The sequence below is a fragment of the Rhineura floridana genome, chromosome 19 (genome assembly GCF_030035675.1).
Source record: "Rhineura floridana isolate rRhiFlo1 chromosome 19, rRhiFlo1.hap2, whole genome shotgun sequence".
NCBI classification, from domain to species: domain Eukaryota; kingdom Metazoa; phylum Chordata; class Lepidosauria; order Squamata; family Rhineuridae; genus Rhineura; species Rhineura floridana.
The window spans coordinates 27789328-27813687 of record NC_084498.1 but is presented as its reverse complement, the minus strand read 5'-3'; the positions used below and the strand labels follow the sequence as shown (position 1 = coordinate 27813687).

General features: G+C 48.2%; 3 protein-coding genes across 9 annotated transcripts in view; 1 reads left to right on the top strand and 2 right to left on the bottom strand.

The window, feature by feature from the left end:
* The window catches only part of DEPDC5 (DEP domain containing 5, GATOR1 subcomplex subunit), a 48587-nt gene extending 46999 nt beyond the window's left edge, over positions 1 to 1588 (bottom strand). For 3 of the 5 annotated variants that reach the window (XM_061602717.1, XM_061602719.1, XM_061602720.1), the window contains exon 1: positions 1354 to 1550. The gene's annotated coding sequence lies outside the window, so the exon portion shown is untranslated. Of the gene's footprint in view, positions 1 to 1353 lie in introns of all 5 variants that reach the window. The other 2 variants (XM_061602718.1, XM_061602721.1) reach the window with 2 other exon arrangements.
* On the top strand, positions 1327 to 24360 carry PRR14L (proline rich 14 like). 2 transcript variants are annotated; one of them, XM_061602716.1, is made up of 10 exons: positions 1330 to 1656; positions 2588 to 3102; positions 4603 to 4687; positions 7532 to 7597; positions 11288 to 13136; positions 17053 to 17121; positions 18653 to 18815; positions 19545 to 19651; positions 20014 to 20085; positions 21152 to 24360. In XM_061602716.1, the coding sequence occupies exons 2-10, from the start codon at positions 2671 to 2673 to the stop codon at positions 21426 to 21428; spliced, it is 3120 nt and encodes a 1039-aa protein (XP_061458700.1). In that variant the 5' UTR covers positions 1330 to 1656; positions 2588 to 2670; the 3' UTR covers positions 21429 to 24360. The 2 variants fall into 2 exon arrangements, with proteins under 2 accessions (XP_061458699.1, XP_061458700.1); XM_061602715.1 differs by having other exon boundaries at positions 1327 to 1656; positions 7532 to 13136.
* Positions 5011 to 24360, bottom strand: part of LOC133373245 (melanotransferrin-like) — a 47732-nt gene continuing 28382 nt past the window's right edge. The window contains exons 18-19 of one of the 2 annotated variants that reach the window (XR_009759632.1): positions 24219 to 24320; positions 5011 to 5661 (exon numbers count right to left, since the gene is read on the bottom strand). Coding sequence is in view for 1 of the 2 variants with exons in the window: in XM_061602734.1 (XP_061458718.1) it covers positions 24310 to 24320 (11 nt within the window). In the remaining variant the exon portion in view is untranslated. Of the gene's footprint in view, positions 5662 to 23553; positions 24321 to 24360 lie in introns of those variants that run through there. The other variant, XM_061602734.1, reaches the window with a different exon arrangement.

Below are 24360 nucleotides of genomic sequence, written 5' to 3'. Positions count from 1 at the left end.
GTGTCACAAGACCCTTTGTCATTATTTCATTAATAAACCCCAGCCTATTTTAAGCCATTGTTTCCATCCTACATTTCATTTGATGTCACAACTCAGTGGCAGAGCAGCTGGTTCACATGCAAAAGGTCCTGGGTTCAATCCCTGGTGTCTCTAAGCAGGCCTGAGAACACCCGCCGCCTGAAACCCTGGAGAGGTCACTGCCATCGCCAATGCAATGACTTGGCATAAATTAGCGTCCTCTGCTTCTATGCCCAGAGCAACTGGTCGCTCAGAGAAGAGAAGCTGCCCTCACTCAGAGTGCCTCTTCCTGATGCCCAACCACTTTCAGCCACCTTGCCAGTTTTGACCCATGCTCACCAAACTGAAGAAAGAACTGAGGTGGGCATCAAAACGTTTCAGACAGTCTCATCAGGCAGAGGAAGAGATCCTGGGGCTCAGCATCGAGCCTGCCATGGAGCCTGTGGGGATTCAGTCAGCACAAACCAGAGGAAGAGCCCCACGGCTGGATCAGACTGATGGTCCACCTAGCCGGACATCTTGTTCCCTGCTGCCGTGGCTGCCACCCAAATGCTTCTGGGAAGCCCACGGGCAGGATGCAAGGCCAGCAGCCCTCACTTGCCGCTGCTCAGTAGTTGAGCAACAGCTCTGCATGAAGAAGGCCCCAGGTCCATCTCCAGGTAGGACTGCGAGAGGCTTCCTCCCTGTGGTCCCCAGCGGATAGTACTGAGAGGCCTCTACACATGGAGGCTCCATATAGCTAATAGCCAGCTACTGACCAACCTCTCCTCTATGAACACATCTAATCCCTTTCAACAGCCATCTGAGCCAACAGCCGCCACTACACCTGTCAGGGAATTCCATCGTGCGTAGTGGCGGTATAGGAGGTGCACTCTGTGCCAGCTCAGGAGCACTTTCACCTCCGTTCCAGAGCGAGGAAAGAGGGTGTTGTGTTGTGTGAATGGCATGGACTACTATGTATCAGAGTGAGGCAGCAAAGACGCAACAGAGCCTTGGGGTGGCAAACTCATATGTGACCAGATTTCATGTGCTTTGTGGGAAGGATAAGGGAGAAGAAATCCCATTTTTGAAGGCTGTCCTACACTAAAAAAAACCCCTGCGAACAGAAAGCCGGCGTCTCTGGGAACCTTCCTCCCAGATGTACTAATTTTCTACTTGCAAGGAGTTTTTACATCTATTCAAACCTGGATTCCTCACTTGTCCTTCCTCCGCCCCCCCCCCCGTCGGGAGTGGTACAGTCCCCTCCAGGCGAAACGAGAGCAGGGAGGCGGGCGAGCCCACACGCTCCCAAAGAGGGGCGGGACGGGAGAGAGAAAGATATCGTCACACGCCTACCCTGGACGGGCGGAGGGAAAGAGGGCGCTGCCCGGCGCCTCCCGGGCTAGACTCCCTCCGGCGCCAAAGGCGGCGGCGCAACAAGGGGTCGGGGACCGGCCCGCTTCCCTCACGCCGGGGCCCCCCTTCCTCACCCGGGAACCGGAGCTGGGCGCAAGGAGGCGACCCTTCCTTCCCTCCGTCTCTATGGCGCGCCGGTGACTTCCCGGATGAGGAAGTGGGGCGGCCCATAGAGAAGCAGGGAAAGAGCGGCGCGATGTCGGAGGGAGCGGAGCTGGCTGCGGCCTGCGGAGGAGCGCCCAGGTGGGAACGGGGTGGTGGGGCGCCTCTGAGGCCTGGGAATAGGCACCCCAGAAGTCTAATTAACGAATTAGTTAATTACCTCACTCTCCCCTCGCTGGGGGCAGCTGGGTAATTAACTAATTCGCTAATTAGACTTCTGGGGTCCCTTTTATGCTGAGTGTGCGCCCTCCCCCGCGCAATCTAGCCCCTCCTTGGCTACCTTGGGGGGGGGGAGCTGTTTTGTCCTGTGTTTTTGGCATTTTATGTTTATTTTATTTTATTTATTATTTTTAAGTAAGTTTATTTATATTTATGTTTTCAGATGTGCTAAAAGCTGCCTAGAGATCAGTCCCCATCCCTGAGCCCTCTTTCTCACACACCCCATCCGGAAGGCGAGCAGGCTCAGGCTTTGGCGAGTTTCCCGGGGAAGGGGGGCTGTTCCAGGGCAGCTGCTGCTGGGGCTGCCTCTCTGGGCCGTGGGGGCCCCGATGGGGGGGGGCGATGGGGGGGGGGCTCAGGCAGACAAGGTGGCCAGGCGCAGAAGGCTCCTGCACCAACCCTTGTGGTGGTGAAGGGGATTCAGGAGGAAGATAGGAAGCTGCCTTATACTGAGTCAGACCTTTGGTCCATGTAGCCCAGTATTGTCAACACTGGCTGGCAGCAGTGGTTTGCCAGAATTTCAGACATGGGGCTCTCTCAACCCTATCTGGAGATGCTGCCGGGGATTGCATGTGGGGCCTTCTGCATGCAAGGCAGGTGCTCTACAGGTGAGCTATGGCTCTTCCTGGAGATGAGGAAGGAGCCAATTCTGGATGAGGGGGTCAGCAGTTGGTGTACAGGAGAAAGGGGTAGGGGACTTTGCAACTTAAATAAAACCCTTGGCTACTAGAAGAAGATTGTTTGCCTTGCTTTGTTTGTGTTTTTGCTGACTTGTTCTTTTTAATTGTGAAAGGGCGTGAGTGCAACTGTCCTGATGCAGCATCTGCTGATGTGGAGTCCCTGGAAAAAAGCCATTTTGATCTTCTCAGTTTCTCCATGTCTGCTGTGGTGCAAGAACTGTACTCAGGGCTTCCTGTCACCCTTGCCACTGAACGTACAGCTCTGTTGGATCCCGCAATCGTATTCGGTGCAAAACCTGACGCACCGGCCTTTGTCCTGTCATGTAGCAGTTTGCCGTCTGAGCACTACCGAACTCATGGGTTGAAAATCTGTTCCAAGGATTCTGCTGAAAGGCTGGATTGCACAGGCAAAGCACCTTCTCCTGGACTAATGGATCTGCCATCTCAAGAGCCTGTAGAAGCTGGAGGTCTTGTTAAGGATGATGAGACCCTAAATAGGGATGTGATGAAACTGGACCTTAATCATGGATGCTCGAAGGAAGATGCAGGAGCGGCAAAGGACTTGGGCAGTGTTGTTGAGGAAGGCCTTGCACAATATTCTCTAATCTCAAAGGAAATCTCCAAAGAAGTAAGAATTGGGGCCACTGGGTATGGGTTAGAATGCCACAATAAATTTCGTGCCAGGATGAAAGAGAACTGTTATATATCAACTGCATCATATCAGCTCCTAATAATATATAGAAGTTTTAGAAAGGGAATGGTTCCAAATATTGGAGGTGCAGAGAATGATACAGATAATTTCAGGAATGTGTAAAGGAGTGCCCACATATTCAGAATTACTGGATGGATTTAATCAAACACTGACAGTGCAATCGTACACCTTTTTTTTTTACTCAGAATTAACTCCCCTTGAGTTCCATGGGGGCTTACTCCCAGATAAGTGAGCACGGTTAGTGAGGATTGCAGCCTGGGTGACTTACTGGCTGTGCAGTTCCATTAAATCCTGAAGTTACATAGCTTGCCAGTATTAATGGAATGTTTTGAAATATAAAATCTGCAATAAGCAGAAAAGTTATTTTGTTGAATTAATTGGCGTTTAAAAGTGTGTTCTCTTTTCCTTTTGGAATCCTTGTTTCTTTTACTTTTATGTTGGGAACTAATGTTGCTCTTATATGTTTCAAATTTATAGCAAAAGTTTGTTTGTTTTTAAAATTGAGAGGTATAAAATTAGTGTGATATTTCATCTGACCAAACTGCATGTCACTTGGGAGGTCCGTGATTGGCTTTCCTGTCTTTTTTTTTTAGTTCAACTAGAGTAGGTCTGCCATGCAAACAGAAACTCAGAGAATAGGAGGATTTAGATCAGGGAAATGTCCCCACCTCCAAAAAAAACCCCATCTTCACTGCTCTGAAGAAAATGGCATGCCGTCCATGGCTGTATTTCTGTGCTGGTTTGTTTTTTTAAAAGGAAAACCCAGTCACAACTTCATTTGTAATGTGTATTTTGGCTGTGTGGTTTGGGAGCATAGGAAGCAGCCTTATATTGAATTCATCTAGCTCCTTATTGCCTACACTGACTGGCAGCAGCCCTCCAGAATTTCAGGTAGGACATGTTCTTAACCTTACCTGGAGATTCTGAGACCTGAACCAGAGACCTTCTGAGTGCAAAGTGTGTGCTCTACCAGTCAGTCACTGCACTTCCTCCAAAGAAGCAGATAGTTGCTTGGGACTATTTGTGTGCTGAAAGAAATTGCCTGGTTCAGTTTTTCATTTTCATCAAAACATCCAAAGTGGCAGATGGTAAATATTTAATAAAAAACAGAAACTAAAATTCAATAATAAGAACATTAGTAAAAGCTAAAATGAGAACAGCTGTGGCAAGTTAGTTTTCAGCACCTTCCTCCTCTGTGAGGTGCCAGTGGATTGGCACCACAAAATAAATGTAGAGAGAAGTCACTTCTAGAAAGGCACTCTTGACGCGTGTAGTGCCTGGTATCCAGGGAGTTAAGTCCCCTCAGCAGACTTAGACATCCTCTGCCTAGGAAGGATTTGGGAAAGTTATAATTATCCTTGTCGTCTCTGGAGGTGCTGTTGCTTTGATGAGCGGTATGATATGTTTTTATTTCAGAAGGCACCTTGCCTAATCCATGAGGGGAGAAAATTTCTTCCAAGACCTTCCAGTGTTGAAATAGCAAGCTTGCAGCAGAATCCAGGTACGCAGATGTGTATGTTTGGCCAGGCAATTTCTCCAGGACAGGGTTGCGATGATTGTATTTTATTAAATTTCTATCCTGCCCTTCTTCCCAAAGGAGCCCAGAACAGTGACTGACTGAACAGCAAAATAATACAATTAAAAACTAAATAAATAAATAAAGACATTTTTAAAAAAAATTTTTTTTTGGTAATGTTCTTGTTTTTTGGGCAATAAAAAAACCTTAATCTTAAAACATTTAAAAAACAACCACATATTCTCACAGCTGATAATTTCAAGGTTACTGTGAATCTTCTATGTCAGCAAACAAATATCTGACTGAATGGGATTTATTTAAATTGTTTATAGCTTGTTCTTTGTCTTTCCCACGATCCCTGAGCAAGGAACAATAGTAAACTACAGCAAAACAATAGTGTCGAAATGCAACTTAATGTAAAAAAAGACACTGCATTAACAACATCATCAAAAGTCCATCATCAACCAAGCGAGGGGCAACACCTTTAGGCAGATTTTTACCTGACATCAAAACTCCATTATCATTGGTGCTGCTCATACCTGAGAGTGGAGAGCATACCAGAGTCAGGCTGCTGTTACTGAGGAAGGCTTTTAAATTCCTCCTGAAAGCTGATAATGAGGGAGACAGGATTCCTCACCAGGGAGGGCGTATCTGCTCATCATTTCAGGTTGTAAAAGGGGGCTTGCTTTCCGCTACCCTCTCTTTTTTCCTTCTTTTTTCATTCCTAATGTGAACTAAAGGGAAGTTGTAATGTTGGTTCAAGCTGAATCGGATTTAAAAAAAAAATGTGAGAACCAGTTGTATTTCTAGGGAGGGCTCCTTTGGGAATGTCATAAAAATGCTGGACAAACTTGCTGCTTTGCGCACATGTGCCCATCCCGAGGGCCAGGGAAGGGTTCTGTGTCTAGAATGCCTGAAACGTTGCTTTGCTTCCAGGTAGACTTGACTAATGAAAAAGGCTAAACAGATAAACAGAAAATACAAATGATACAGAATTTAAAAACAATAAATCCACTTCTACAGTCTTGCAGTTAACATTACGTAAAATGACTGGGACACACTAAAGGGAAAACCTTCTTAAACAAATCTGCCTAAGTATCAAGGCACTGGACCCTTGTCTAATATCAGATGGTCACTGATTCCAGAGGGCTGAAGCCACAATACTACAAGGCCGGTTTTTGAGTACAAACGAAGCACACCTCTGGGGTGTGTTGGACTTTCCGCAGTGCCCCCTTTCAGACGTGCACTTGCCTCATCCTCATCACAAATAAGGTGGTGCCAGCCAGCATTCTAGAACCTCCTCAGAGTTCCAGCCTTAACTCAGAGCCCCTCTGCCCACCCCAGTGAAGAGCACGTATTCTGGGGCTTGGCAGTTGTGCTATTGAGCATCAGACTTCTGTTGTCAGCGTAACATGCGGATGTGTTGGAATGGGCTGGAGTTATTATTGCTGCTTAGTGTGAGATCTTTCTGCAGGGCACTTAGGGCAGGGTTAGGAAGTCAAGAAAATGGGTTTATCTTCTGTAGGTGTAGATGGCTTGTGAACTGGTTATGTTCTTTTTCTGGTCAGCTTCTTTTGCTGTCGTTGCTTTTAGATAACCCATGGAGTATGTGAATCTGTAAGGGTCACTGAGCTATCATTCCCTGTTTTGCTTGTTCTTTGTTTTGTGGAGGTGTGAATGTAAGTTGCGGAGCTTTCAGAAAAGTCTTTGTGGGGTGGGAACCCTTAAGCTATCTAGGACAGAGGGGGTAGAGCGGTGTGGGCACCGGAGAATTCCAATTAAAATGCCTGTGTCCTGGGTGGTATTAACTGCAGTCCTGTATTTTTAATACAACCTAGGACATTTGTGTAGTTTTGCATCCTTTCTGTCCAGACACCTTAGATCTGTGGAGGATAGACTTCAGGCTTGTGGGATCTACTTTGTTTTTAGCAGATCTGCTAAATCTACAAGAACCTGAAAACATAATTAAATATTAGTTATATGAGCGTTGACCAGAGAGATGTCTTAAAGGGACATTTCAGTTTTCCCGCCTCTCCTTCCAAGTGGCGAATGATGAGCCCAGCAACAATTTCCCCCCAATTTTTTTAATGTAGTAGAAGGTCAAATTTATGCCCTAGAATCAATTGGTAGTCATAACAACGTAAGCAGTATTCCTAACTCAAAACAGTATTCCGTTTACAGAATATATCAAGACATATAGACAAGCTTTCAACATGTCAAGTGCGTTCGTTAGACGTTGGGATAAAAACTGATGCTCTCCAGAAACAGAAAATAAGGAAAGCAACGGTTAAACCACACATATTTTGAGTGTGTGAGAGGACAGTTTTGATTCATAAGGTTGCAAACTCCTGGTGAATTTTAGGTTGCTGGCGGGAGGGGGAGGAGGGGTTATTTATCTCAGGCTGTTGTGACTTTCCTTTAATGCATGCAGGACAATATTGCTTTATTGTCGTTGTGTCTGCTGGTGCCGTGCTGTTCCTATAAAACTGGGGGGGGGGAGAATTCAAGCAGTGTTAAGGTACATTTTAGCATAAGTGGACCTCTGGACCCCGTATCCACTGGAATCTTGTCTTAATATGTTGGGCTGGTAAGCGAAACATAGAAACTTTGGGTAGTATTCAATGCTAGTCTTAGAGTAAACCTATTGAAGTTAATAAACATGACTAACTTGAGTTCAGTATTTTCAGTGGGTCTACTCTGAGTAGGACTTAGTTGAATGCAGCCCTTTATATGTATATGTTCATCCTTTATTCTTCATGTACAGAATGAAACGGAAGAACAAGGGAACGTAGCACAGTAATTTCCCCCCCCCTTTTCTTTTTTGCGCAGAAGAAAACCAAGCAAATGTGCAAGTGACAACTGAAAATCTGTCAGACCCCATGAAAGAAGCACAAGGTATGAAGGCTGATGGGACGGATGGGCTGTTTAGTAAAGCAGGCGAGCGCAGTGTCCGAGGGAGTGCAGGTGTTTCACCCGAGAGCAGTGAGTCCTCAGAGATAGACACAGTCATGGCCAAAGTTGAGGTTTCAGAAACCAACACCTTAGTCTCTCTAGAGCCTGTAAGCACGATGGACAATGCTTCAGTGAACAAGCAGCTGCAGGGAGAAGAGGAGGAAGGTAAAGGTCTGACAGCCTGTGCCACTTCATCAGTAACAAGAGATGTCCTCCCCAGCCCAGAAGCTGGGGGAAATCAGTCCCTCAGTCAGGACGTGGAAGTGAATGCAGTCCTTGATGATTATCCATCTCCCCTGCAAGATAAGATGAACTTGCATGATAACAGTGGCTCTGCTCCAGTTTTGGAAAGCAAGATTACCATTGAACCTCTGCTGTCAAACTCAGGCTCTGAAGCTTCAGGTCATCCCTTGAAAGGTAGCCTGGAGCTTGGAAACACACTCTGGGAAGAGAACGTGGATGTCTTTGAAACTGTTTGTGAAATGCAGGAGGAAGGCTGTGTTGGTGGAGAGGAAGAAGACTTGAGAAGCTGTGAAAAAATGGAGGTTCTGGAAGGATGGGCCTGTGAGCCGAATGCGGGTGAGACTTTGCCCCCAATATGGAGCAGTGAAGAGCTGCCCAGCAAGAGCAGTAATGAGCAAGAGGTGGGTGTTCAAGACGTGGATCGTGCATATAGTTGTGTCTCTGACGGAGCTGTTGAGGTCCAGCAAGAAGGTGCTGTCCAATGCCGCTGGAAATACATTGAAGAGAACTCTCATCCAGAGAACAACGGCTTTGTGGTTCCTGCTGGATCATTTGCAGTGGCAAAGATTGTGTGTCCAGAGGATGGCATCTCTTCATCATCTGAAGGTCATTCAGAAGATAGTTTAAGACCAGCCTCTTCAGGGATCGGCATCATTCAAAGGGGTAAGCGTCCCAGTTGTGGAAGACTGGCCATTGAGGAAGAAGAAAACAGGTCTCTTGTGATGGAACAGGAAAACTTTGGTTGTTTTCAGAGCAGCTGCAGTATAAGCATTGATTCAAATCCCACCCACCACGACTCTTTGGATTGTAGCTGCAAATTAGGTGAAGTGAACTTACTGCAAATGCAACCCAACAGTGGTCCAAGAACAGAAATCCTAAAGAGTGCTTCAGCTGTGCAGGTCCTTGCTACCAGTGTAGGAGATGTTAACTTAGCCGCAGTTGAAGGAAACCCCCAAATGACTCAACTCTCTGACGAGCATTTGTCTATCCAACGATCGGAGAGGGTTTTAAGTAGCAGCAAGTTCCTAGACAACCTGCCCAAAGAAGAATTCCCTGCAAAGCTGGAGATGCAGCACACTCGCTTCGTACTTCACGCCAAGAAAGAGTTGCCTTTGAAAAGTCAAGATGTTTGTAGTTGTGCTGTAACAAGCGAACAGTCTGGGAAAAGCACAGCGCTTCTGCTGAGGGATGCAGAACAGCGGCCGGCTGATATGGAAACGGTACAGGCCAAGGCGTGCCATGTTGGGGACCAGCGTGTGAACAGTCTCTGTGCTGCCAGTGAGACTTGCTGCACTATGTCAGGAGGTGCACCCTTAGATGATGATTATGATGATGAAGACGACCTCCATGATGTTCTCAAAAGGAGAACGGAATCAAAAGCTGAAGGATCTGATGGACTGGAAGCAAGTCCCCGCTCTGCATCCGACCGGGAAGGCATCTCTCCCGAGGAGTGTGGGGGTGTTAAGGCGGGGGGTCACCATCCCTGTGGAAATAGCTGTGAAGACTTGGATGAAGCTTGTTCTCTGAAGGCCAAAGCATCAGAGTCAGATGTGGTGGCTGAAAATCGATGGACTGGCAGTGACAATACTTGTGTGAAATCAGAAGAAATTTTGGATGTTGATGGCCTTGGATGTCTTTTCCCTCCAGATTCAAACCTAGAACAGAGACTAATTAAAGCTTCAGTGGTAGCTGACTCTGATGGAGCAGAAGCAGCTGAAAGGGTAAAAATGTACAAAGGGAGCTGGAGAAATGGGCTCAGTGAGAAGCCAGCAGGTGACAGGGATTTGGACAAAGCCAGCTGTCCTTTTGAATGTGGCGAGGCAGAAGAAGGGCGGCATCAAGGTCATCCCTCCTCCTCCACACCCGAGCCCCCCAATGTGAAGAGTGCCAACATCCCTGGTCACACAGAGCAGCAGCACAATTCTTTGCTCTTGGAGGATTTGTGTGTTGTCAATCCAGGTCAGCCGAGGGGAGCCATTTGTCCGACAAAAGTTCGGTCCCTTCCGTATCAGAATTCTCATCTTAACAAACTGGTTTTGTTGAATCAGAAAAATGAATCCCTAGAAAGAGAAGCTTCAGAATGCCAGCTGCCTCCCTTGATGTCCTCGGAGAAGCAAAAGGAAGGCCATTCTACAGAGACTGTGACCTGCTCAGCTGAAGAAACAGAAAAACCTGTCAACTGCAGTCAAAACGAACTGCTGTGTCCAAAGAGAGTTCACCACATGACTCCAACTCCACCGCTTTTAACAGAAGAAAAAGGTGTTCAAGGGAAATTTCAGCAAAGTACGTTAGGTTATTGCACCTCCATTAAAGTGGTGCCAGAATTTACTGGCAATCCACGAAAAGAGTCTGTAGAATTAAAAAATACTGACCCACATTCAGAATGTGCTCCTGAACTCCTGAGGTTGAATGGATTTATTACAGATCAGGCTCCTCAAGCAACAACTGATGAACTCTCTCCTGCCTCTGAGGCAGTCAGCAGGAATCCTTCAGAGGTGCTAGATAAAAAAGCATTTCTAAAGTGTAACAGTAAGCCTGCTTCAATTCCTAGTCAAATGTTTTTTCAGCCAGACCCTTTAACCTCCGCCACAGCAAATGGTCAGAAAGTTATGGAGGGGGTCCATTCAACGCTGCTTGAGAAAAAACAAGTACCTAGTTTGGCAAGTATGTGCTTAGGAGTGCAGCTTGCTCAGATTCCTGGGGTCGCCTGGTCTCAAAAAGATGATCCAAGTACTTCACCTTCTCCACATGCTCTCTCCTGTCCTCTTGTGAAAGAGCATCCTGGAATAACGGAGTCCATGGGGAGAGAAGTTGACGATCATCGTGCCAACCCGTTAGCATCAGGTTCCGAGAATGAAGAAGCAAGCTGTTCTGTCAAAGAGGATACACCCTTAGACTATCCTCCAGATAGCCAGGAAATGTCCACATGCACAGAAGATACCAAGCCAGGGGCAGAAGTAGCAGAAGACGTTGCATCCATCACTTCCCACAGTCCTGATCCCTCAAAGAAGAAGATTAAAGCATCTTTAGAAGTTGGCCAGGAGGAGAGCAGTCTAACCACTGAGAAGATGGAATTGTCACCTCACCCTCTTTCTGGCACTGAAGAGTCTTCTGGAGCTGTCTTGCGAGGCTTGACGATTCTTGCAGAGGGAGGAGAAATCGCTTTCCCTTTCAAAATTGAAATACACGCATGGCCTTCCTTCACCCACCAACCTGGACGCATTTCAGGACTGGGCTCAGCAAAAGTCAAAGATCCTTCGACCCCAGCAGTTGTTTTTCGACGTCATTTGGAGAACATGAGTTATGCTTTGCAAATGAAATACTTACACTTATGTCCCACAAGACGGTCTCTGGAAATCTCTTACAGCATCATCCCTTGTGTGTCTTCAGGTGGCTGTAGGCTAGAAGCCTCCCCAAAAGGAAGAAGTCTGCAGGCTGCGGAGGGCTGCCAGAAGCTGGCAGGAGACAAAAAGAAGCCGTTGAAGGACCACTTGGCCAGCCTAGGCGCTGTTGAGAAGGCGAGAGGTTCGGAAGCAGGTGATCGTCTGATGCTTACCCAGAAGCCCCTGCGAGAGGAGGCTGAGCAAACTCTTGCTTTGCCTGTCGCTTCCTGTGATGCGGTTGGTCAAGAAGAGGGAGCAGAAGTGAAGGCAACAGTCAAACGCCCCTTGAAGCGGAGACTCCTCAACTTGGGGCCTCCTTTAGGCAGCTCTTCCCGTGAGATGGTGGTGAAGTCTGGAGGTCCTGCATGGCGGGCTTTTGCTGGGGGGAGTGCAGTTGAGGACGGCAAGTATGAAGATCCGTGGTGCACTTTAAGGAGAGCGAAAAGGCCAAAGAGAGTCAAGGACCTCATTGAGTTGAAATGTCCAGAGGCTGAAAGCCTGAGCCTTTGTTTCAGGAGCCAGGGCCGGCAGTCAGCTGCCAGCAATAGCCCTGTCCTTCTAGTCTTTTGCACATTGCCACAAACCGCTGGCTTTAGTTATGACAGAAGCAGGAGTCCCTCGATTCGCACTCACAAAATAAGACCACTTCTTCCATTCAGGAGGCAACCGGGCAAAGCCTGCTTTAGGGTTCGTGTCCCAGGCCAATTCAGAGTGGCAAGAAGTCACCTAATGGCAAATTCTGCTTTCCTGAGGGACCCCAATCCCAAATGCCAGCTCATGGAATCTGTCTGTTTTGCCATGAAGCCTACAGGGAGCAAAGTAGGCATGGTCAGGGCCCAGATGCCAAAGCAGCGAGGCAGCCCAAGCAGCTTGCCAGACAGCCCCTGGCTTAGAAACCATACCAAAGAACCAGCCCTCTTGAGGAAGCTATCCGTGTTGGCCGATAAACTGCTGGCCCCTCCACGGAGCCCTCAGAATCTCACACAGCTCTTGGTTTCCACTGAGCTTCTCCCTGTGCCTGAAAACTACAGCCAGCTGGGAAGTAAGAAGCTCCTGGAAGTTTTCTCCTGTGTTGATATGAAGTTAAACTCTCCGTGGCTTAAGGGTGGCAGCTGCAGCTTGAAGATGTTCAGCTCTCAGTCCTTGGCACTCTATCCTCTTGAGCTGACCAACCTGTTCTTTTTGGAACTCGGCAACAAAACCTCCCTGGCCTTCAGCACCCCTGTCTTCCCCGTTTCTTTTCACATAAAAATGGACTCCAGCCCAACGAGCAACCTCCTGGGGCTGACGTCCCTGCACAGTGCCCCTCACAGCCACCAGCCGGTGCTGGGCGAGGCCCAGGCCTTGCAGCCTTCCAAGTGGGCCTTTTCTTTCCTCCTGTCTCAGAACTGCCTGGGCGTAGCGCCAATCCAGAAAGATGCCTGCATCCCTTCTGTATCACCTGCTGTGCCCCCAGCCTCGCCAACAGCAGCCAAGGGCAGGGGAAGAGAAGCTGCAGCTCACTGGAGGAGGGCAGGGGGCTGTCCCACACTTGCTCACCCGACCGCCCTGGCCCTGTCCTCCCTCGGCTGCTATCGGGTCTGGACAAGAAAAAGAAACCTTGGCCATCGCATCCCGACTCTCCCAAAGCTGGCTGTGCGCCAGTTCACCCGTGGCCTGAAGGGGTTAACATGCTCCCCTGTTGTGTCAGCTGACCTCTCCTCTTCCTGGCCCTCTTCGCTGGGCAGAGTTCTGTCCATCTGGAGCCGGCATGGGCCTCCCACCTGTCCTTCCGAAATCACGCCTCTCCGTTCCAATCTCGGCAAGTGGCAGCCAGTCAGGGTGGCAACCGCAAGGCTGGGCTTCTTCGGGAACAGGTAAAGCTCCCTCCCTCTACCTTCTTTCTGAGAATCCATCTGTGCAGCTGTGTGTACTTTGCTGTCTCTCTTGGAAATGGGGGTGGGGGGCCACATTAGAACTGGCAGTGGAAGAGGCCCACGCTCCAGCCCCCCACCGTGTCTGTGTGTCTGCTGTCAGCTAAACCTGCACGCTCAAGATGGCTCTCCGGCCAAGCCCCATTCTGCCAGCTGAAGTAGAGCCGGGCTTTGTCAGTTTATTCTCTGACAGAGCAATAACTTTCCTTTTTCTCCCCTTCTGGCCACACACACCACCTCACGCACCAGAACATTCCTTGGGGAAAGGTGAGCTATAATCTCACTCGTGCTTTTCAGAATCTGGTTGCAGAGCGCCTGGAGGTTTGAGATTTCAGAGTCCGGAGCCGTGGGGACCGTCCGCTGCCTTCCATAGTGAATCATCTAGGCCAGCCTTCCCCAACCTGACGCCCTCTGACTGTTTTGGACTGCAGCTCCCATCACAGCTGAGCTGCCTGAAGCTGATGGCTCTTGTCGTTGGAAGGACCTGGAGGGCTCCCAGGCTGTGGAAGGCTAGTCTGGATTCTGCTTCTGGACAAAAAGTATTGTGTTGCCCTCTCTGAGAACAGCTCTCTGGAAAATAACACCCGCACCCCAGAGAGCAAGCTTTGAGCAAGAGACATTGGGGTCCTCGGTGGATTTGCAAGTGGAGGTTGCCCCACAGGCATCGCCCAAGCTGTAACTTAGCTGGGAATTTTGACTGTCTGAATTAAAAATGGCATGCAATGGAGAGAGTGATATCCTCTCTTTCCCTCCTTGGGCTAAATGCTAGAGGGGGAGAATGGCCTTTTTGTAAATCTAAGGCAGTGGACTTGGTTAAAATTATAAACTGCCCCACTCCCCAATAAGAATTCCAGTAATTTATTTTGCCCCCCTTCTGATTCTGCCCTTTTGACATCAGGAAAGGGAAACGGATAAAGTGGCCCTCTCTTATGCCTCGGGGAAGAAAATTAATATTTTGCACATGGCTTAGCTGTGACCCGATTTCATTTACCTGCTTGTTACAAAATGGGAATTTAAGAACTAAGTAAGCTCTAAAAATCTGAAATGTTTCCACCTTCTCTGACTGCTTTTAAAATTGGTTTAGCTGAATGTGTGAAGCTGTTTAATACCGGGTGGTGGAACTGCTCACTCCTGTCTAGTCCAGCATTGTTGGATGTGGCTTGTAGTGGTGGCAGAAGGCCATCTTCGCTGTCCTGCTGCCCTCCAGATGGTTTGGACTAGAACTCCCATCACTGCCATGATTGCTGGGGCAGATGGGAATTACAGTGCAAAACATCTGGAAGGTGCCAGGTTAGCAAAGGCTGCTCTAAGGGGTGTTTTAAAAAAAAGTTTATTTTTAGGCAGAGGTCCTTCCTAGTCCTGCTATGTAAGAATCAGTTTCCAGGGATGGTGTCCAGGTGTTTCTGCATACAAAATATGTGCTCTTCCCACTGAGCTCTGTGTCCTTTCACAAATATTTAATCTCGGGCAAATGTCAGGATTTTGCCACAATGTTCTGTGCATAAAAAGCAAGGAGGAAAGGAAGCGTCACCTTAAAAATGAGTGTTTTAACTGTAACTCCTTTGTTATAAAATGAGGACACTTGTGTAATGTCCTGAAGAAATTGTGTGTGGGCTGAACTCCGTCTGTACAGGGCAGAAGTCCTTCCATCTTTGTCTCCTGCCCCCCACAAAAAACTGTAGATATAAATTAAAACCCTATTGTATTGTTTATAAATAAGTAAAAATGTTTATAGACTGTCCCTTGTACAAAATATCACAAAAGAGACAAAATACAATGCAGAATCATTGCAAGGTCATCTTCAGAAATATGTCATTTTTAGGGGGTGCAGAGAGTGCTGGATTTAAATGTGTCCCCCTCTCCTCCCCCCCCCAATTCTTTGCCCTGTGGTAAAACTGTGGGCAGTTTGCTGCATGACATTTTGCTGAAACCAGCAGCACTTTAGTTATTTTTTTAAAAAACAGGCAGTCCCTTTTAAAGCTGAGAGCCCTTGACTGCTTTATGTCATATGAGCATGTCCACAAAGGGAATCTGCTCCAGTGATGAAGCAGAAGCTTAGATGGATTCCTGAAGCCAGGGAGGCCAGATTGCTCTCTGTGCCTCTCATTTCTACATCAGAGAGCGAGTATCACGCTAGAACCATCTCTTTTTTAAAATAAATAAATAAAAGCAGTCAAGGTGCAGAAGGGCCCTCGGTGATGAGGGCTCTCTCCCTGCTGCTCTCTTCCAGCTCTGCAGTAATGAGTTCAGGTTTAGGTTTAAGTTTATTTAATCCGTAAATTGCTTCCCACCAATAGGAGTAAAAAAGTAATAAAATGACACAAATGTTTAAAAACCCAGATTTAACCATGTAATATCGTTGGTGCTGCCCAAACACCCAGGAAAACAGAAGCATCTTTGAGGGCACCGAAACGGTGGCAAGGGCGGTGCCAGGCGGGCCTGTTTGCACAGAGTTTTCCACAGGTGTTGGGTGTGAGTGATGCTGGCAGAAAACACCTTGGCTTCCCCACTTGCATCCGTGTGATTCTGCCTCAAATGCATATTTCCAAGCTGGGATGAGATGCTGGTGTGAGGCTGTGACGTATTTCCTATTTAATTTGTACGCTGCCTTCCTGCATTGCTGAACTAAAGGTGATTTTACAACAGTGACAAAATGTACACCAAAACCCACACTGTCATCATCCAACAGTTCAAAATAATAACTAAACACACAGCTAAAAAAGTTCAAGGATCCCATTTCGCATACAGTCTTACCAGATGATCTCATCAATATATTGGCAAACGGCAGATGTGAGCCGGCTGGCGTTTCCACCTTGGAACAAATTGTCCTTTCACACAAGCGCCTCCCAGTTCTGCTGGCATGAAAGAGGCTGCCAACTGCTGCCAGGTGGCATTTAACACGGATGCCAGTCCCAGCCTTAGCGAGATAGTTGCAATGAAATGCTGGCATGGCAGGGGCTCAGCCTCTCTGGCCACCCTGCCCGTGGAGCATGGGCTCCCCAGGAGTTGGGCTCAGAGTCCTGACGGAAAAAGTGCCTCTTTTCTCTTCTTTGTCTGAGTTCTGCACTCCCAGCCTCCGTCAGTTTCTGACCTTCGGAATCCCAGTGTAGCGACGGGGCAATCCAGACAGACGTGATTTGTTAAAACTGCAGGAGTGGCTGTTGTGTACATTCTCAGACATCTGCCTGGAAGGATTCTTAAGCCCTCACGGGGCAGTTGATATGTTCAAAGGCTTTCAGCATTGGCCCTGGTTTTTATCACTTTTTCCTGTGGCTGTCACTGGGGGTTGATTTCAAAGAACCACGGCTGTTTCCAGCCATTTAAAGTACTCCAGAAAGGGGTGTGTGTTAAAGTGTCAGCCTAACGGGAAGCCTTAGAGGCACCTAATGCTAGACTTCCTTTCCTTTATAACTTAGTCCAGCCTTCCCCATCCTAGTGCCCTCCAGGTGTTTTGGGTTAGAACTCCCATCCCATCGCTTTTGTGCTAGCTGGGGCTGGTAGGCATTGTGGTCTTGAAAGGGCATGAGTTGGGGGCGGCAGCCTTAGTTGTTTTGCGCTTGCCCTTTAGCAAAGAAGGTGTTCTGAACTGAGAAAGAGCGTCTCTAAACGACTCCCAGCATTTCAGGCTGGAATTAGTGCTTTCTCGGTTTGGCTTGGCTTGGCTTTTGCCTCTCAAGCAGGATCCCTTTCCTCCTAGACATCAGGGCGGCAGCCCCAGGAAACACCGAGAGGCCCCAACGTTTTCTCTCCTCCTTCGTGGACTGTCACTTGTACTCATGGGCTGATCTCCCTTTTTCTTTTTTTAATAACCTAGCTCTAACTCCTTGTTTTCTGTGGCTCTCTTTCCTGTTTGAACCAGCTCTACCATGTTGCCCCAGGTGCCTGACCAGTTGGTTGACAACCCCAGGGCTGCAAGTGATGCTTGGAGGTAAGTGGGAGCCTCCCCCCCCCATACACACACACACACACAATCGCACAAAGGAGCCTTTGACTTTTCTTCTTGCCTGGTACTTTATCTGTCTTTGACAAGGAGGCACTGCAAAATATTTGTGTCCAAATTCTTCCTGGGAACCACTGAGCTTTGCAAGACTTCAGAAGTTAACTGGCAGAGACTATTGTGGGCATTTCTGTGTCCTGCCTTCTGATCAGTTCTCTCCCTCTCCCCCCCACACAGACAGACAGACAGACTCTCTTCAGGAACCTCTGGCCTCCCTTTCCATATCCTGTAATGTTGTAAAATTTTGTAAGCCACTTAGACGCCTTTTTTGTAGTATCAAAACATTTCTGCGACCCTACCTTCCTATACATCTGCTCCCACGAGTGATACATGCCCTGGTCTCCTCTCGATTAGACTACTGTAATGCGCTCTATGTGGGGTTACCCTTGAAGACGGTCTGGAAATTGCAGCTGGTACAGAATGCGGCGGCACGCTTAATAAAGCAGAACCGTCGCCGGGACCATGTCACCCCAGTGTTGATGGAGCTACACTGGTTGCCAGTTGTGTACCGGGCCCAATTCAAGGTGTTGGTGTTAACCTTTAAAACCCTATACGGTTTTGGCCCAGTTTATCTGAAGGAACGCCTCCAGAATCACCAAATATGCCGCCAAAGAAGATCAGCCTCACAAGACCTTCTCTCGGTCCCACCGGTGAAAACAGCTAGGCCTGGTGCAGACCAGGGAGAGGGCCTTCTCGGTCGTGGCCCCCACCCTCTGGAACTCGCTCCCTTTGGACCTCCGACATGCCTCCTCCCTGATGGCTTTTCGCCGAGCCTTAAAGACCTGGCTATTCAGGCAGGCCTCTGGGATCTCTGGGGTGGGCTAGGTTCTTATGCTGTATTATTGAAGGGATGGTTTTAGATGAATTGATGTTAATGTTGTGATTGTTGATTGTATGTGTTTTATATTGTATTTTATATTGTTGTAAGTCGCCCAGAGTGTCCGTTAATTCGGACAGATGGGCGACTAACAAATAAAATTCATAATTATTATTATCATTCTGTGAGGGTAACCTAGGAGCACATATTTTAACACTGGCTCTGGGCAGTTCACACGCCTTCTCCTCCTGGCTTGCCCCTACCTCTGACCCACCTGGCCTGATTGCTGCCTGCTTCCTCCTGAGGACATGGGAAGCTGCACTATGCTGAGTCGGACCATTGCTCCATTGAGCTCAGTGTTGTCCACGCTGGCTGGCAGGGGTGACTCTCTATCGTTTCAGGCAGGGAGCCTTTCCCAGCCCTCCCTGGAGATGCCACCAGGGATGGGGACCTGGGACCTCCTGCATGCAAAGCAGGTGCTCAAACCACTGAGCTGGCCATGTGACCACCTCCTTACTCTCTTCAGCCATCTCCACCAGCACCGGCCTGGATGCCGCCTCCATCGCTAATCCCCAGCTGCGATTGGCATGTTCTTGCTTTCGTTTTGCTTTCCGCCTCACCTTGCCTGCCTTGTCCTTTTCCCAGGTTGGAGCCTTCCTTCTCTGCATCGTTACCTACATCTTGCTCGGTTCTAGAGCCGGCCCGCTCTCCTCTCGGACTTCCAGCGCCTTCATTTCAGGTCCATCCCTTGGATCGGCTGGACGTTCCTGTCCCTGTCTTGCCCGAGGCTGGCAGCCGTCTTGAAAAAGTGAGTGATGCCAGAGAAAAGGCAGGCGGCCGAAACGTAGACACCAGTTGGTGGCGGGATGAATGATGCTCCCTGTTTCTTGACTGGTGAGAGGGTTGGAGCATGCGTGGTGCGGGAGAGAGAAGGGGAGCAACAAAATGAACCCCACCTTACCCCTGTGAGATTTTGAATGAGGGGGAGAGAATGGGAGGAGCCACCTTAGATAAAGCAGGTGGCTTTCAGCTATGGGATCTCCTCCCTCCCCCATCACAATATGGGGATAGTACTGGTCTGCCTTGTAGGGTTGTATGTAAGGGTTGCTATGTGAAATACTCCCCAGCCTGGTGCCATCAGCCCTAGACAAGCGCAGCCATGGTTCCATCAGCCCCAGCATCATATGGCCACGCTGGCTGGGGCTGATTGGGAGTCATTGTCCAAAACATCTGGAGGGCACCAGGATGGAGAAGGCTGGTATACTTTCTACCAGTGCCAAGTCTTACTTGGAAAGCCCTTGTACGCAGGGATTGGCCTGTTGGGGTTTGGTTGTGATTCAGATCCCCACTTGGCTGTGAACCTCGCTGGGTTCCTTTGAACAAGTCATGTGTGCCTCTCTCATGATTTATGTGAGGATAACAGCCTGTGGGCCAGAGGTCATCTTGGTGGGATGCAGATGTCACTTGGGGACTCCTCACTTTGGGGCTTGTAGCATCTGGAGCTGGGTTGTAGTTGCATCTTGCTCTTTTTCCCAAGGCTGACTTGGAGACGAGGCCGAAGAAGGTGTCTCAGATCCGGATTCGGAAGACTGTTCCTAAGCCAGATCCCAACCTCACCCCCATGGGACTTCCCAGGCCCAAAAGGTAGGCAAGTTGCGCTGCCTTCTGCTGTGAGCTGCTGCTGCTGCAAGTACTCGACACTTCACGTGGCAGCCCTCATGGCGTGCTAGGGGGTGTACAGAAGTGGTGTGACTTCTGCCTAGAGGCCTCACAGGCTCCTGCACAAGGCACAGCCTTCTTCAAGAGGACCTGGTCAGTTTTAGCTGCTGTGCAATTGGCACATGGAGAGTAAAACCAGTGTGGGCTGGGGGCGGGTGTCAATGTCAGGGACAGGGAACATTTTGGTATCTCTCTTAAACTGCCCCCCGCCCCGTTGGCCAAAGCAACAGTAACTGGATCTGATGAATATGGATGATCCTGATGTTTCTTGTTTCTCATTCTTCCAGGTTAAAGAAGACAGAATTCAGTTTAGAAGAAATCTACACCAACAAGAACTACAAATCTCCCCCAACAACCAGGTTGGTTACATTCGCCAGTGCAAAGTGTAGGACAGACTCAGTCTCTGGACTCATGGGACAGACAGCAGCAAGGCTCCAGAACCAAAAGGGGGTTGCATGCTGTTCATTTACTGTGCAAAGAAAATTCACAGGAAGCTGTCACAGAATCATAGAATAGTAGAGTTGGACGGGGCCTCTAAGGCCATCAAGTCCAACCCCCTGCTCCATGCAGGAATCCAAATCAAAGCATCCCCGACAGGTGGCTGTCCAGCTGCCTCTTGAATGCCTCCAGTGTCGGAGACCCCACTACCTCTCTAGGTCATTGGCTCCATTGTCCTATTGCTCTAAGTTAGGAAATTTTTCCTGATGTCCAGTCGAAATCTGGCTTCCTGCAACTTGAGCCCATTATTCCGTGTCCTGCACTCTGGGATGATCGAGAAGAGATCCCGGCCCTCCTCTGTGTGGCAACCTTTCTTGTACTTGAATAGTTCTGTCTGAATAGTTCTAATTTGTTCATGTGGCTGAGGGTGGACTAGAGCTGTGTGTGTTTGAGAACATGCTAAATTGTCTCTTTTGTGATGTACAAGAGAGTATTTTTACTCACTTCCCTGTTGAAAATTGTGTCTAAATATGCCCTGAGATGAGGAATGCTACAGATTTAGCTTCTGGTAAAATTACCTCCCACCCTTCCCCAGACTTAATTTTGCTTTCCTCCCCCAAAGTGCTTTATTTAAGTTCAAATGCAACTGATCTTTGGCTGCACTTTTGGAGCAAAGCGAGTGGTCTTGAGATATTCCACTTGGATAACTAGATGCCAGCAGGAAACTATCTAGGAAGTGTCCTAGTAGCAACTGGACAATGGTGAGTGGATTTCTAAAGAGGAGTTGGTTTGTGGTTAGAAACTGTAAGGTGTAGCTTCACTGTGTGTGGCAGAGATTGTAGAAGGTGCTTAAGAGTCTGTCAGTGTTTAGTCATGCCATTGAGTCACCTTCTCTGTCGGTGCAGGATTGTATCTGACACTTCCGTGGTGTATGAGATGATGTTGCAACTAATGTTATTCTAAGTTTACTCGTTCTGGCCTTTCCAGGTGTCTGGAAACCATCTTTGAGGAGCCAAAGGAGAAGAACGGATCTCTGATCTCCGTCAGCCAGCAGAAGAGAAAGCGGATTTTGGAGTTCCAGGATTTCACTGTTCCCCGGAAGAGGAAAGCTCGCAGCAGGGTCAAAGCCACGGGCGGTTCCACCCGGGCCCAAAAGGCAGCCTTGGAGGGAAGAGAACTTGATATCCTTCTGATCCAGAAACTGACGGACCTGGAAACCTTCTTTGCTAAGGAGGAAGAGCAGGAGCAGGCCTCTGGCAGTTGAGGATGGGCCGCCAGCTGGAAACAGCCCATGTCCTCTAGTGCTCCAGTGTGCCCGGAAGGGCACTTCATTGCTTTTCCTGTACGAAACCACTCAACTCTGATCCCCGGATGATCAGCTCTTGTGTACAGGCCTGTCTGGCATGGCCATAATAGGTATTTTCTTAAACACTGGAGGAGATCCGCTAATTTCCTTTTAACCCAGCCAGGCGGCTCTGTCTTCTTCCTCATTCCAGTGTCACTGAAAATTATTGTTAATATCCTCTGGGGAAAATGAGTGGGGCAGATTAAAGGCTCAGGTGATGCACCTTCAAAGACAACAGGATTTTAAGAACTTCCAAATGTTTTGTTTTGGCTCCTGCTGCTCTGCTCCTCCGTGCCCTCTCCCCCCCCCCCAGATGTTGGGACCAAGCTAGGAGGACCAATGAGCTTGGGTCACCTTATTCAAGAGCAACCCTTGTGAAGCAAGATTTAAAACAGGGTGTGGCGTCTCCGTCTGGTGTAACCAGCAAGGACCCACTGCAGTTCTCTCGATCCAAATTGTCTCAGCAGAAGTCTCGGGCGAGACCAGAGCATCAGAAGTTGCACTTTTGTATTTTGTTTGCTGCATGTGGACCCACTTTAATATGTACAGACGGACTCTGGAGTGGAGGTTCACCTGTGAAATTACCTTAGTTGTTTATCCCCCCCGCCCAGCTCTCTCCTCCAGGTTCCTTTTTACTGAAACCTTTTGGTATTTGACACACCAGTGAAATTCAGTAACAATTCACCACATTTCACCTCTCTTAGCAACGCTGACCTTTCTCTCTTATCTTTCTCCTGTTTTTAACTTGAATATTACAGGTCTGGGGCCAAGTGTTGCCTGGTTCTTCTAGCTGAACAAATGAATTAATAAACTGGCCTGGCTAGCAGTACACTGCTGGATCCTGACATGTGCAAGCTGATGAGGAGCAAGTCATTCTTTGTAGCCACACTCAGGAAATCTTAGCCTCTTCCCCCCCCCCCAGGCAGTTGGAATGTTGCTGCGCTGTGGGATTCTCCAATACACCTGTTTTTCCTTTCCTTTTTATTTGAACATTTCACATGGTGAACCACAGCTGCTGTGCAGCTGCAGTCCCCATAATTTGGGCCAGCTGTAATGGCTGAAATGCTCCAAGGTTACCTCCCACATCCTCCCATCTAAAATTTGCACTTTCCGTACCTCTCATGCCCCTTTTTGGATACCTTCTTTATCTCCAGAAAGAGTGGAGTTCCAGCAGTCCAGTGAAATAGCGGATGATGGTCCCTTAGGCAAGCCTAGGGATGAAAACTGTGGGCTGCCCTCTCTCCTTATGACCAAGGACGCTAGAAGTTGAAGGAGTCGCCTGTGGAACCCTGGGCCTGAAAACTAGAGAAGCGGAAGGAAGGGGTTGCCACATGTGTGCCTGAAATGAACAGCTGGACTCCTGCTCCATCCTCACCTGTGTGGACAAGTTAAATAGCTTTCCCAATGTGAAGAAGACAAGGAATTGTTTTTCTTCCAGCCTTTCCCAAGCTGGTGCCCTCCAGAGGTTCTGGACTACAGCTCCCATCAGCCCCAGCATCATATAGCCATGTTCAGAACTGCTGGAGGGCACCAGCTCAGGGAAGGCTGGGCGAGACCTCATAGCCAGTTCCATATGTGACTTTGACGTATGTTTGCTACTGCATGCAAATCTGTGGGCACCCACTGCTAGCAAATACTTTTATCATGGTAAGAGATCCCTGAACATCTCCAGTCTCAATGTTTTGGATGTGTTGATTTAAATCATCACTAGAAGTATGTTTTAAAACCCCTTTTTGTCCCATAGTGGGATTCTATGATGCAACACACCAGCACAGATTCTGATGTGGGGGTTTCTGATTCCGTTGTTGAGCTGATGTTCTGTGAGGGCGAGGCAGGGTGAGTGCGCCGAATAGGATCCCTTCCTCCACTGTGAATTTTGAATTGTCTGCTGTTGGTCTCTTGTGTGTGTTTTCTTTCCTCCTGTTTTGTGTGAGCTTCCTCTTGAGAATGCATTTCGGTAAAGTTGCAGCATGGGAGAGGCAGGACTCCTTTTACTGCTGTTTTGCTGCAGACCACCAGAAAACAAAGCCAATGTTTCTGTGGCAATCCCTTCACCAAGACTGCATTGAAAGAGGGTTTTCTTCCAGCCCTGGATTCCTTTGGCTCTAAAGCTGTCATTTTGTGTGTATGCAAGTTCCTCTAGCCCCTGTTTTCATAGGACCCATAGATCGGTGGTGGTGGTGCTGCTGCTGCTGCTGAGAAGTTGAAGCTGCCCATTGTGCAGATATTTTCCCTGAGAAGGATCTGCCTTCAGACAGAGCCCTTCCAAAGTATGGGGACTGGATTTCTTTTGCTTTCGGTACAATCATGGAAGAGATTCTACCCAGGGCACTTGAACGAAGATTCCTTCTCAGGAAAGAGCCAAGGCAGCCTATGATGGAAATTCTTCGGGGTATAGAACAGATTTCTTTTTTAAAATAATGTGGTTTGGGCATACATGTGGCTGTGTGTGCTTGAATGGAATCAGAGTGTTGGTTTTTTTAAAGTAATTCCTCTACAGTGGGGATGGGGCTTGCTGAGGCCAGAAGACGACATGTCCCTGCTGGTGGTTAGATTTGACTGACGCTTTGTCAAGTTGGGTTTGGCTTAAATTGGATCCATCACTCTTTGATGGAGCTGCATCTGCTTTGTAGTCGGTGGTCAAAAATGGCTTGTAATAAATGGCTTCTTTAAGCCTTTCACGTTAATAAAAACTGAATGGAAACTTACACACTTTTGTACCAGTTGATGCCATCGTCATGATGTTTCTGCTTTCGTTTCGTTATGCTCTTTAATTCCAGTAGTCTCTGAATTTTAAGTTTTACTTTCTTCCTGTGTTAAATTATGGAAATAAAAAAAATTAACATTTCAA